General features: G+C 45.8%; 2 protein-coding genes across 2 annotated transcripts; one reads left to right on the top strand and one right to left on the bottom strand.

Moving 5' to 3' along the window:
* Positions 1-363: 363 nt before the first annotated feature.
* On the top strand, positions 364-2,999 carry csgalnact2 (chondroitin sulfate N-acetylgalactosaminyltransferase 2; the record flags this gene model as incomplete). The annotated part of the gene is made up of 7 exons (XM_079229861.1): positions 364-1,015; positions 1,103-1,319; positions 1,453-1,554; positions 1,640-1,818; positions 1,913-2,007; positions 2,491-2,572; positions 2,645-2,999. The coding sequence occupies 7 exons, from the start codon at positions 364-366 to the stop codon at positions 2,935-2,937; spliced, it is 1,620 nt and encodes a 539-aa protein (XP_079085987.1). The 3' UTR covers positions 2,938-2,999.
* Positions 3,000-4,604: 1,605 nt separating this feature from the next.
* On the bottom strand, positions 4,605-11,575 carry sec23ip (SEC23 interacting protein; the record flags this gene model as incomplete). Its single annotated transcript, XM_079229860.1, has 18 exons — positions 4,605-4,745; positions 5,445-5,607; positions 5,693-5,875; positions 6,375-6,477; positions 6,746-6,901; positions 6,979-7,146; positions 7,239-7,334; positions 7,549-7,722; positions 7,948-8,045; positions 8,147-8,355; positions 8,445-8,586; positions 8,687-8,776; positions 9,176-9,296; positions 9,373-9,462; positions 9,627-9,820; positions 9,939-10,146; positions 10,303-10,808; positions 11,440-11,575. 18 exons carry the CDS (start codon positions 11,573-11,575, stop codon positions 4,664-4,666), a joined length of 2,919 nt encoding a protein of 972 aa, XP_079085986.1. The 3' UTR covers positions 4,605-4,663.
* Positions 11,576-11,700: the final 125 nt, after the last annotated feature.

The following is an 11,700-nucleotide window of genomic DNA, read 5'->3' as shown; positions in this document are numbered from 1 at the left end:
TCAATTACTGAGGTTGCTTGCTTAGTAACACAATGTTAAGTGTTATTGTCTGATTATCTTGGAATATGGTTAGTGTTTTAATCTGAACCCAAACTAGTTATCTAAAAGTCTTGACAAGTCTTGGCTTTGTTGTCTTATTGTGGATTTATGTGATTGTCCTCTAGGTGATCATCACATGGATTTACCCAAAACCAATGTATGAGGACAGTTATAGGTTGGAGCCAAGACGCAAGACCCTCACAGCAAAATGACACAAAGGCCCTTCCAAACCTCTACGATGATGTGCCTAAGCACATTGTGAGTAATGTGATCAGAAGGGAAAGGGAATGCAGACTTGCCAGCTATAGCTTGTATGCAAGCGTGATGCCCAGGCGGGGGTTGACGCTCCAGGGCCGGGTCCGCTGGCTCTTCCTGGGCTTCTTCCTGCTGCTGGTGCTGCTGCTATTTGCATACCTGCTGGAGTGCACCCCTCCAGCAGACGTCAGCCTGGCGCTGCCCGGTATAGCAGGGGAGACCTACGGGAAGGATTACTACCAGGCCCTGCTGCAGGAGCAGGAGGAGCGCCACCTGAGCCGGGCCACCAGTCTCAAGCGCCAGATTGCCCAGCTCAAGCAGGAGCTGCAGGAAATGGGCGAGAAGCTAAAGCTCCTGCAGGACAAGAAGGAGCTCCCTGGGGTGCAGGGCCTGGCGGAGACTAAAGACCAAGAGCCGGGAGACCTGCTGGAGTACCTGCACTCTCAGATCGACAAGGCCGAGGTCAACACCGGGGCCCGCCTCCCCAGCGAGTATGCCCTGGTGCCCTTTGAGAGTTTCACTTCGTCCAAGGTGTACCAGCTGGAGATGGGGCTGACGCGGCACCCAGAGGAGAAACCTGTCCGCAAAGACCGCAGGGACGAGCTGGTGGAGGTTATGGAGGCAGCGCTGGACATTATCAACAACCCCGATGAAGAGGATGGTGTCGAGGAAGACATGCCGATGCAGAGACAGACCTACATAGAGGGTCACTTTACTGAAGGTAAGGTCTACACTTCCTGGTTGCGGACCAATGAGTGATCACCGTAACTGATTTTCTCAGACAACCATTGTTTTTCCTATTTCACAGGACTGTACAGGACCGAGCGAGACAAAGGGACTCTTTACGAGCTCTTCTTTGCCAAAGAGGATTCCAGCAGCTTCCGCCATGTCACGCTCTTCAGGCCTTTTGGCCCCTTAATGAAAGTCAGGAGCATATCTGTAGAAACATCAGGAATGATCATCAACATCATTGTGCCGCTGGCAGGCAGAGTAGAAACTTTCTCACAGTTCTTACACAACTTCAGGTGAGAATGAACCAGAAACTGTCCACGTCTGTTAGACATGACCCAACATGTTGTCATCAGACTTTTCCCTCATTGTTTTGCCATAGGATACAACTATAGTGTTCACTTGAAACATGCATCATATCTGTTTTAGGGAGGTGTGCATACAGCAGGACAGACGAGTGCATCTCACGGTGGTTTATTTTGGGCCGGAAGGCCTGCAGGAGGTGAAGTCGTCTTTGGAAAAAATGTCGAGGTTTGTCTTTTTCACTGAGAATGAGCTTTTAAAATGTTTGTGGTCGTGATGTGTGGGAGTTTAAATCTACTCCATTTGATTTCAGGGAGGAGAGCTTCTCCAATTACACTCTGATCCCCGTGGACGAGGAGTTTTCACGGGGTCGCGGTCTGGACATCGGAGCCCACGCCTGGAAGAAAGGCGACGTCTTAATGTTTTTTTGTGATGTTGACATCCATTTTACACTTGAGTTCCTGAACACGTGTCGTCTCCACGCCGGCCCAAGTAGGTTTTCACACATCGTTTATATTCATTGTTTTTAATAGCTTTTGTTTACAGGTGGACTATCACTAAATTGTACTGAACTGTTTGTTTGTAGATAAGAAGGTTTTCTATCCAGTGGTGTTCAGTCTGTACAATCCTGCCATAGTCTATGGGAATTTGGAGCTGGCTCCCCCGACTGAACTCCAACTGGTAAGGACATCACATTTATCTCAGACTATTTAAATCAGTGTTCTTTAAAGATCCCCATCACACGTTTTAAGACATTACAGTCTGCTTGGAATGGCAATTTGCATCTGATGTGGATTTTCCACAAAATAGTTTAACTTTGTGAAACATTCTCACTTCTTCTTTTCCGATGTTTAAAAATCCTGTATATGAGTTTGCAAATGTTGTTGATTTCTGGAGGTTTAAGTTTCCACATCACAAGTTTAAGTTGCATATTGGACTAACTAGTTATGGCATACAAATCATCTTGTAAATTCACATTTCAAACTCAGATTTATGGCGATCAGCAAACAGCCCTCTCGTGTCAAATGCTGCACAGTGAAGCTCAAACATCCAAATTAAGTAAACAATAAGCAAGTGGAAAAGGTCTTACAGTATTTACATAAAGTTCAAGCAAATATGCAGTGTTCTCTCGTTTATTGTAAATACGGATTTCTTTTCAAATAGATTCACAAAAAAGATGCTGGATTCTGGAGAGATTTCGGTTTTGGAATGACGTGTCAGTATCGTTCAGATTTCCTAAATATTGGTAAGAACTGATGCAATTAATAGTTCAAATTTACTCGTCAGCAACTGATAACGTGAACTTGTATTCCTCCAGGTGGGTTCGATCTTGAAGTCAAAGGCTGGGGTGTGGAGGACGTGCACTTGTACAGGAAGTACCTCCGGAGCGACCTGATAGTGATGCGGACGCCGGTCTCCGGCCTCTTCCACCTGTGGCACGAGAAGCAGTGTGCAGACGCTCTGACGCCGGAGCAGTACCGCATGTGCATCCAGTCCAAAGCCATGAACGAGGCCTCCCACTCACACCTGGGCATGCTCGTCTTCCGGGACGAGATCGAGGCTCACCTACGCAAGCAGGCCTTCAAGACTCAGACCAAGTCCGAGGACTGAAGGAGCCCCTTCGCCCCCCCATCACCATTCCGATGTTAAGGCTGTGAGGCGCTGACGACAACCACCGCACTACAGCAAAGACATGTTTACATGGATCCTTCTGCATTTCACCGCACAGCTGTAGACAAATGAATGTACAGAGATGAACATTTCTCAATGTGAACCCTAACAACATGGTGCAACAGCTTACTCAAACAACTTGCTAATATTTAACTTGCTGGATGAGAACTAACAAGTAATATGTATCCCATGGATTTAGGTTGCCATTGTGTTTCATGCCCTTTTTCTAACATGGAAACACAACTTCTCATGAAGCCATTCTACCTGCTTCCACCTGAGTCTTCAGCCACTAGATTTGAGCTGTTTCAGGTGATCCCCCCCCCCCACAAGATCAAATACAACCAGCTGTTGATGTGAGAAGAGTGGCTTTTTAACAGAAAGCCATTACAAAAGTGTAATAAGTCCAACTATAGAACTATTTATTTACCGTTGACAAAAGAAAAAATAAGTTGCACTTTGTTTCAATGGAGGTTAAAAAATGCAAGTTGACCCCACAAGAACCAGAACATTTCGGATCTGTCCAAGTTTAGCATTAAAGCTAATTACAATCTTTGCTGTTGCAGTATGTTGGCAGTTGTGTATGGAGTCGTTTTGTTATATTTATAGGTTGTTTCAGACTGGCAATGTGGTTTTAAACTAAAAGGGAACTTTGTGTGTTTTGTGAGTCACTATCTTCCTTTGTTGAAGACAAAGTGGGTTAGTGACCAGTTTGACAGAAGCATGATTTAATAAAGAGCCAAGAGCAAAGGTTAGCTTATAGCATGCAGCGCTATATCAGGTCTATGGACCAGTATTATTGTCTAAATAGCATTAACAAGATGTCCTTTATGCCCAGTGAGAGTGACTCACAGCGTTATGATTCCTAATACTGGACTGGAGTTTGAATGTTACTCTTGTAAATACTTTTTCTAATATTTTTGTTTCATACTTGTGAGTGGTACATGACTACGTGCTAAAAGTGACACGAAATGCTTTTGAAATTCAAGTCCATCTCATAATGAGAGAGGATGTTGCAGCTGAACGGTTCAGTCACGGAGGTTAGAGGCGGGATGCTGATGGAACAGCTGTCGACACCCGATGTAGAGCAGGCAAGAAGTGCTTTATTTTTCTCAGTGAAAGCAGGTTATTCTTGCATCTCATCCCGTACTGTATTCTTTTTAATTCATGTTTTTTGCTAATATTACAGCTTTTTGTAGATAAACATTTTCCTCGCGTGCAGGGGAAATGTTTCATGTCTTCCTTTCGGCAGAACACGATTCAAACAAAGAACCTGTGCAAGGAAATGATTTATTTAGAAATTTTGGCCATTAAATAAAACTTCCAGAATGCTGCAATAACTACTGATTGAGTCATCGTCATTCCTGCTGTTGGCATTTGCATTGATGATACATATTGAGGAAACTTGATCAGTTCTATAATTTATACTATAAAATGTAATATTTAAAACAAACACACACACACACACTCGTGTCCTTGAATCTACAAGCTCATTTGTACGTTTCTTAATTTAAGACAAATGGCATAATACGTATTATTCATCTGTATACAATAAACTACATGAATAGAAAAGAGAAAAAAAATATTAAAATCCAGGTAAACCGACATGAAGTAAACCAAATGGGAAAGTTTCAGACAGACTTCTCTTCATCTCTGGTACTTCATTGTATTAATGTGCCATCTGTTCTGGATGGATCCCCATGTTCTTGTAGATCTCTTTGAGAATAAGCAGAGCCGTGTCTTCAGATTGCCTACAAAACAAAACAGGAGAGTTAATAATAAAGGATTTGCCAACGGGTCACTCGTAGCGGTCGAGCTCCAGGCTTGGTAGGAAAAGCACAGGTGTTGCTAATGACATTAACGCTGGATCAGTTCCACTCGCGTGTCTCTTCAGGTCACGGGTGTGTCAGCGTGCGCACGACACCAGGACCCTGAAACAAAAGCAGCTGAATGGAATTCAGCCATCATTCATTTTGACTATTCAAATCCGTGTTATAAAAAGGTCAAAAGGTTTACTGTTAAAAGGCCTATTAATATAAAAAACACCAAACTCTGAGGAGAATAAAATAGTATATATTTTTTTAAACAATTGCACAGCTGGTCCAATCAGAACTTGGAAGAAGTTATTACTCTTTATTTTGCAGATACAGCAGCAATAAACTATTGTATAATTGAGAATAGCTGTAAAAAAAAAAATATATATATATATATATATATATATATATATATATATACATATACATATACATATATACACACACGTGTATATATATATATATAAAAAATATATATAAAAAAATATCAAATTTATAAATTCATTTTCTGTTGATTGACGGATTGAGTAATTGCTTCAGCTTTTGTTGCCATTGCAAATTGGTGGACGGACTGAATTTGAAGCGTTGTAGTTAACACGGGAACATGCAGCCTGAGTGACATGGAGGTCTGCGTACCAGTAGCAGAGATGACTCTGGAGGGCAAACAGGTACTCGTTGAAACTCTCGATGGGCTTCTCCTGCAGCACGTAGTCGATGCGATTCCCTCCATTCAGCATGCCGACCTTCACCTGAGGCTCCTCCTCTTTTAGTGGCTCGAGGCTCTCTGGGATCTTATGATCTGCGAGAAAACAGAACGGGGAGTCAGACGTACATCACGAGACAGAAATAACTTGATTGAAGAGCCAGAAATCAGAGAAACTCACCCTCCTGCGCTTGCTTCTCCTGTTCTTCGATCTGATTGGCCACCATGGCCAGCTCGGCCTGAAGCTGGGCGGACGAGGTGTGAGCGCGAGCGAAATCGTTGAGCGTCTGCCAGGCGCTCCGAAGGGAGGTGATCAAACCGTGCTTCAGGTCAGTGCCCATCCTGGTGAGACTCTCCTTCAGCTCTGAAACACAAAGAGATGCATGACTAAAGCCATCTGCAGGGAGAAGCTCATCACAGGATTGAATTTTCATTTCTGGCATTCCAACATATCCACCGACAAACCTATGCACCATTTTCTTGAAACATCCATTGGTCGTCAAAATGAAACGCAAGGAAAGTCAAGACCAAGTGTCTACCTCATAATGAAAGGCATTTTAAATCCCCCCCCAAAAAAGAGAAGCTTCATTTTGACCTTTAGCAATTGTCATATTATGCCATAGCAGCTTTTAATGCAACAATAGAGTCTTTGTATTCTATCACCACACAAAGTAGGGCCCTCCACCCATAAGGGACAGTGAGCGCCGAACTGAGGACAGAACATGCAGAAACACCAAACCACAACAACTCAGTGTCGGCTCTTATGCAACAAGACGTAGCATTAACTCGTGACTAACTTTAAATTACTCGTAGCAACAGTAAATGGTCGGTTTGGGAGAAAAGATAATCAGTGAGCGTCGTACCGAGATGAAGCCTCTTCCTCCCTTTGTGGTGTGGGACCAAAACGGGCTTAAAGTCCATGTCTGGTAATATCATGGGCTCAATCCTGTACGCCACTGGGTCCAACTGAAGGAAACAGAGTCATTGATGAAGTTATCAGGTAGTAATGCACAACATGACAATTTGAGTAAACTTACAGCGTCTTAGTTCTGACAGTAACTAAAGCGAGGGTTAAGCGGGACATTACTATGTTTCTGTGACTTTAATTTGCAACACTCGAAAGTGAAAAAGACTCATTTTAAGAATTATAGCTGATGCCTTTGCACACTGCAATAATATGGACAGAATTAAAAACGAGAGAAACATGCTGAAACAGTTGAGAAGCGCCGCGTACCGGGTGGTAAATATTGAAGAATCCCTTGCACGTGGGCAGCTGGTACGTCTCTTCGATCTTTTCCAGGCCTCGGACGGTCAGAAACATGCCAATTGGCGAACCTAAGGCGAAGAAATTAATCGGCTCAAAGTCCAGAGCGTGATAAACCACCGACACCTGCGGAGCAAATCATGTTATGAACAGTGTAGCCACATTTCGGAATCAGCTCCAACACGAGCCCTCGTCATATTTACCTGCCCGGTGCCGACTTCAAAGTAATTGTAGTCGACGTGGATGGAGTTGCCCACTGGAAGCTTCTTCACAGAGGGATCGGGAGGGGCTTCGGCCGCTGGTGGGGGCGCCGCAACCTGAATCACCTCTTTGACCTCCGCCTTCTTCTCCCGGGCCGCTTGGCGTGCAGCCTGCGAAAAAAACAAGACAAGAGACGCCAAGAGAGCGTTAATCACCGCCATCCAGTCGCAGGCCCCAACGCTGCTCCAGAGACGACACGTACCTGTTTGTTCACCCATTCTTTGACAAACTTGGCGACCTTTTTCCTGGGACCCAGTGGGATCCCCATCTCTTTCAGGTCCTCGATTGTGCACATGAGCTGAAAGAGCGGGACAAAGTGAAAAAGCTGAGCTCCAAAATGTCCATACTTTAATTACAGCAACATTTAAAAATGTTCCCTCCGTGGCCTAAACCACATCTTATTTTGTATAATGTTGGCCTTTTTTTGGAAACCACAAACACCCTTGACTCAGCAATTAAAAAAAAGCACTTTTGACTTTATGACATGCAAAGGAGGCTTTTTTTAGTCTTACAAAAGATTCAACGTCGATCTTCTCCTCGTCAAAGGTATTCTTGTACTCGGACAGGCCCAGGTGTTCCAGCATGGCAGACAGATCCTCAAACTCCTCCCCATCTTCTCTGGGCTCCTCTTCCACAGCTGGAGGGGCGATGGCGGCATTATTTCCCTGTGTAACCGGGGCGGCCACCTGACGCAAGAGGCAGACATTTTACAATCACGCACTGCAACATTATTTTTGGGAAAATTATCCATTACGATCCACAGCAGTGTGTCAAATCGCTGAAAATGTTTCTGATCGGTTATGAGGCGCATCAGGTTCAGTGGGGAAACAAATACACTGTGTTTTAATAGCGCAATCAGATGTGTAGTGGATGACACGCTACTGTTTATGTTCCATTAACTGGTGTATGACCTGTTTGTTGTCTCCAGTCGCAGTAGGTATGATCGGCATGGTCTGTACAGGAGAGCCGGTCTTCTGATTTGACAACAGGTCAAAGAGAATCAAGGAACCTGCAAGTGCAAAGGAGAAACGATACAATCAAGGTGAGACACAGAAGGGGGAAACCTACACCAACAATGGTGTAGAAGCTAAGTATCAACTGGTTTATTACCCAAGCTGTGTCCGGCCACTGATGTAGCTCCTCTGTAGTCTGGGTTCCTCTTCATGAACAGGGCATAAAGTCTGTTAATCTCTTGGGCAACTGTGTCCATGATGGTCTGGCAGTAAGTGGGACTGTTGTAGAAGAGCACATCTAACAGAGTCTCATTTGTAAAGTGACGTAAACGTCCAGTGCTGGGCAACGTAATCTTCTTTATCCTCCTACGAAAAAAAGAAATACAACATTTGGCTATAGTTGATTTTACAGAACATGTACAATAGGATAGGTCTGTTAACCCGGCTCTCCTCACCTGTCCACCCCTGTGGCATCTCCATGCAGCGCCGTGTGCCACTGGACAGGGAGGAACTCCACCCTGCTGATGGCGTGCTCATCCAGCGGGTTCCTAAAGTGACTGTGCAGCAGCTTAAGTGACACGCTGCGGAAGTCGTCCACTGAAAGCACAGGGATTCGTACGGTGTACTTAAGAAACAACCGTCACCGCGGAGTATACACACCAAATCTGGCCAACGTGCACCATCGTTTGGTACTCACCACACTCGACCATGCTCCGGAACCTCAAGTCACACACGGGACCGATTCCGTGGACCATGAACACGAGATGATCCACCGTTGCAAGCTCGCCTGAAAACATTTTTTTAATCTTACACGATCGCTCATAGTCTTCAACGTGCGCCTGAAATCTGAATCGTACTAAATCATAATTAAGCTGTAATACTTTAAACAGCCAGATATTTAAATACTTCTCATTTTAAATCAGACTTTACTGTTCCTCATAAAACAGATTGATTGCTGCCACTTCCTCTAATGTCTTTTGCCTCATCTCCCTTTATGGTGTCCTGACAGTGTATCTTTCTTTGAATACTTTTTAGAAAAGCTTATTTGTTGGATCAATGAACTATAAGCTCAATACCGTTGACGCGAGGAGTCTAAAATGACACAGTGCACGCTGGGTTTTATGTTGTTCACATAAGTGACTTCACTTCGCATTAAATTAACTTAGGTGCGGAGGAACTTGACTACCATCTGGTACTTCATCGTGGTCGTCATCAATCCCTCTTTTCACCACTCTGGGCCGCGTCTGCCCGTCCTGCGTTGTGCCCCACTCGTCTGGCATGGAGGAGGGCTGAAACTGGACAATCACCTACGGAGGCAAGCAGAACTCACATCAAGTCAAACCAATAGGATTAATTATTAACTCTGATCAGACAAGCGTTTACCTTTGGGTTGTGCATGACAATGGTCTCTCCTGATGGGAACTCCAGTCTACGGTGCCACTGGTTGGTAGACACGGCTTTCTTATATTCTGCCTGTAGATAAAAAGACATACAGTTGAAGCATATGAAGTGATTTACAATTCAAAGACTGCACATTGGAGTTTATGAAAAGGAGATATGTTTGGCCTGGAAGTGGCAAGATGTTGTCCCTCGTTTGATTAACTCAATAACCGTTTCTGGTGAAATGTGAGACGAACCTCCAGCTTGTCACTAAACTCCTCAGAGTACGGAATGAAGCGACTGTCCGCATCCCCTTTGTAGAACCAACTGCAGCGCCGGACCTCCGTGGGCTCCTCCTCCCAGAACACCGCGGTCCGCATGCGGTCATAGAGCTGCACGTCGTAGCGACCTCCATCTGTACGGATGATCACATTTTCTGGGTCTGGTTGAACTGGGAGAAGAAAAAAAGCCCACAAACACGTCAGAGTGTCTCGCCATCTCACTGCTCCACAACAGCACCGACACAGGCTGGATGTTTCTGATTTCTCTGGAGAAAACAGATTACACACCAGAGTTATACGTCTCCTCTAGCTGAAGCGAGTCAATGATACTGAAGGGAAGCCAGACGCTCTTCGATTCCACTTGCTTGCAGTAGAACCAGTGAGGCTGAACGGGCTCATAGACGTTGTAATTGTATTGCATCATGGGACCAGCGGGGACTATCGCTCCGGCAGAGATGGCTGTAGGCGGAGGCGCTTGGAACTGTGTGGGAGGAGGCTGAAGAGAGAAGGAATAGTAAATTCAGTCTTCACTAATGATGATGGCATACTAGGCAGGCATATGGCTGGCTCTCCATTATTAGGGATTTCAATAACTGAGTTAATCAAGTACCGGACACACAAATCTGACAGTCACCGATTGGCTTATATCTACCTTTGTGAACGCGGGTCCTGACGTCGGGAATGTCTGTGGCGGAGAGCCGAGAGCGTATGGATTCCGCTGAGGTGTGTGTGTTGGTGGCAGGACCTCTGGAGCTGGAATATACGGACGGGCTCTGCTGCTGGAGGGGGTGTGTCGGTACGGGTTGTGACTCTGCGCCTGCGGGGGCGGCGGGGTCATCGAGGCGGGGGGAGGAGTGTGGCGCCCCACGGGGCTCTGGTAAACCGTGTTGCCGAATGCTGGGGTCGCGGGATTCATTTGTGATCCTGGAGGAGGGGTCATGCCGACACTGCTGGGAACAGACGCCGGGCTCGTTGACGTCGGGGCTGCCGACAGGGCTGCCGACAGGGCCGGCGGTGGGCATGGCGACTGGCCGATGGCGGCGAACGGGTCACTGCTGGTCACGGGGCTGGAGAAGTAGTTGAATGTAGAGGGGGCCGCCCCGTTCCCAGAGGTCTGACCTAGAAAGCTGTCTTCTTCTCCAACTTCGGTGGGGTCCACTAAGAAATCAAAGCAGTGATTTGAACAGTGGCCTCATTTAGTTGCGACAAGGGACACCCAAAACAATTGATACGCTTGAACAGAGGAAGTGGGCAAATCCAAGGGGGACATCTTCAAATATCATGTTTTGTCCGACAAAAAAAATACATTCTATGTACAGTTATATAAAAGCATATTACAGATTACAATAATTAGTTATCAGCATTGATGATGCAAAAAAAATAATATTATTAATCAGTAATCATGACTATACACATCTGCTGTGAGAGGAAACATGGAGACTACGGCGACATTCGGCTAACTTAGCAGTGGTGTTTATAAAGGAGGACGTGGCCAACTTAAACACGGAACATGTTTTCATGGCTCTAAAGTGGCCGCAAGTCCTCCTCATGTGACATCAGACCGGGTACAGTCTGACCAAAACACATCGCTGTCAACGAGGCTCACGTCTCTGACAAACCACTGTGGGCTCGGACACGTCGCTTCTTTCCGTTTCTCTCACTTTCACACTGAATGACAGCTGGCAGCAGCCCAGGAGCCTAGTTAGCTAGTTAGTTAGCTAGTTAGCTTAGCCCGCTAACGGCACCGCTAATGTTTGGGACGTTTCCTCCGGACGGGACTTGGTCTCACCTCCTGACAACACCGCCGGACCGGTGGCCTGGCTCACCGGCATGAAGGGCAGATTGAAGTTAAACTCCGGAGCGCCGCTGAACAGTAAATTTGCACTGGTGCTGGGAACATTATTATTATTCTTTCTATCTGCCATCTTCGCCCAGAATTACACGTCGCCACTGACGTTGCTGCCGCAGCCCGGCGGCGGACGCTCAGCTCTCTTCTCCTACAGAGTCCACTGGTCTCTAACGCATCGCGACGTGTCGCCGTAACGCAGGA

The sequence above is a fragment of the Taurulus bubalis genome (assembly GCF_910589615.1).
Source record: "Taurulus bubalis genome assembly, chromosome: 14".
NCBI lineage: Eukaryota > Metazoa > Chordata > Actinopteri > Perciformes > Cottidae > Taurulus > Taurulus bubalis.
This window is presented reverse-complemented; position numbering and strand designations above follow the sequence as displayed.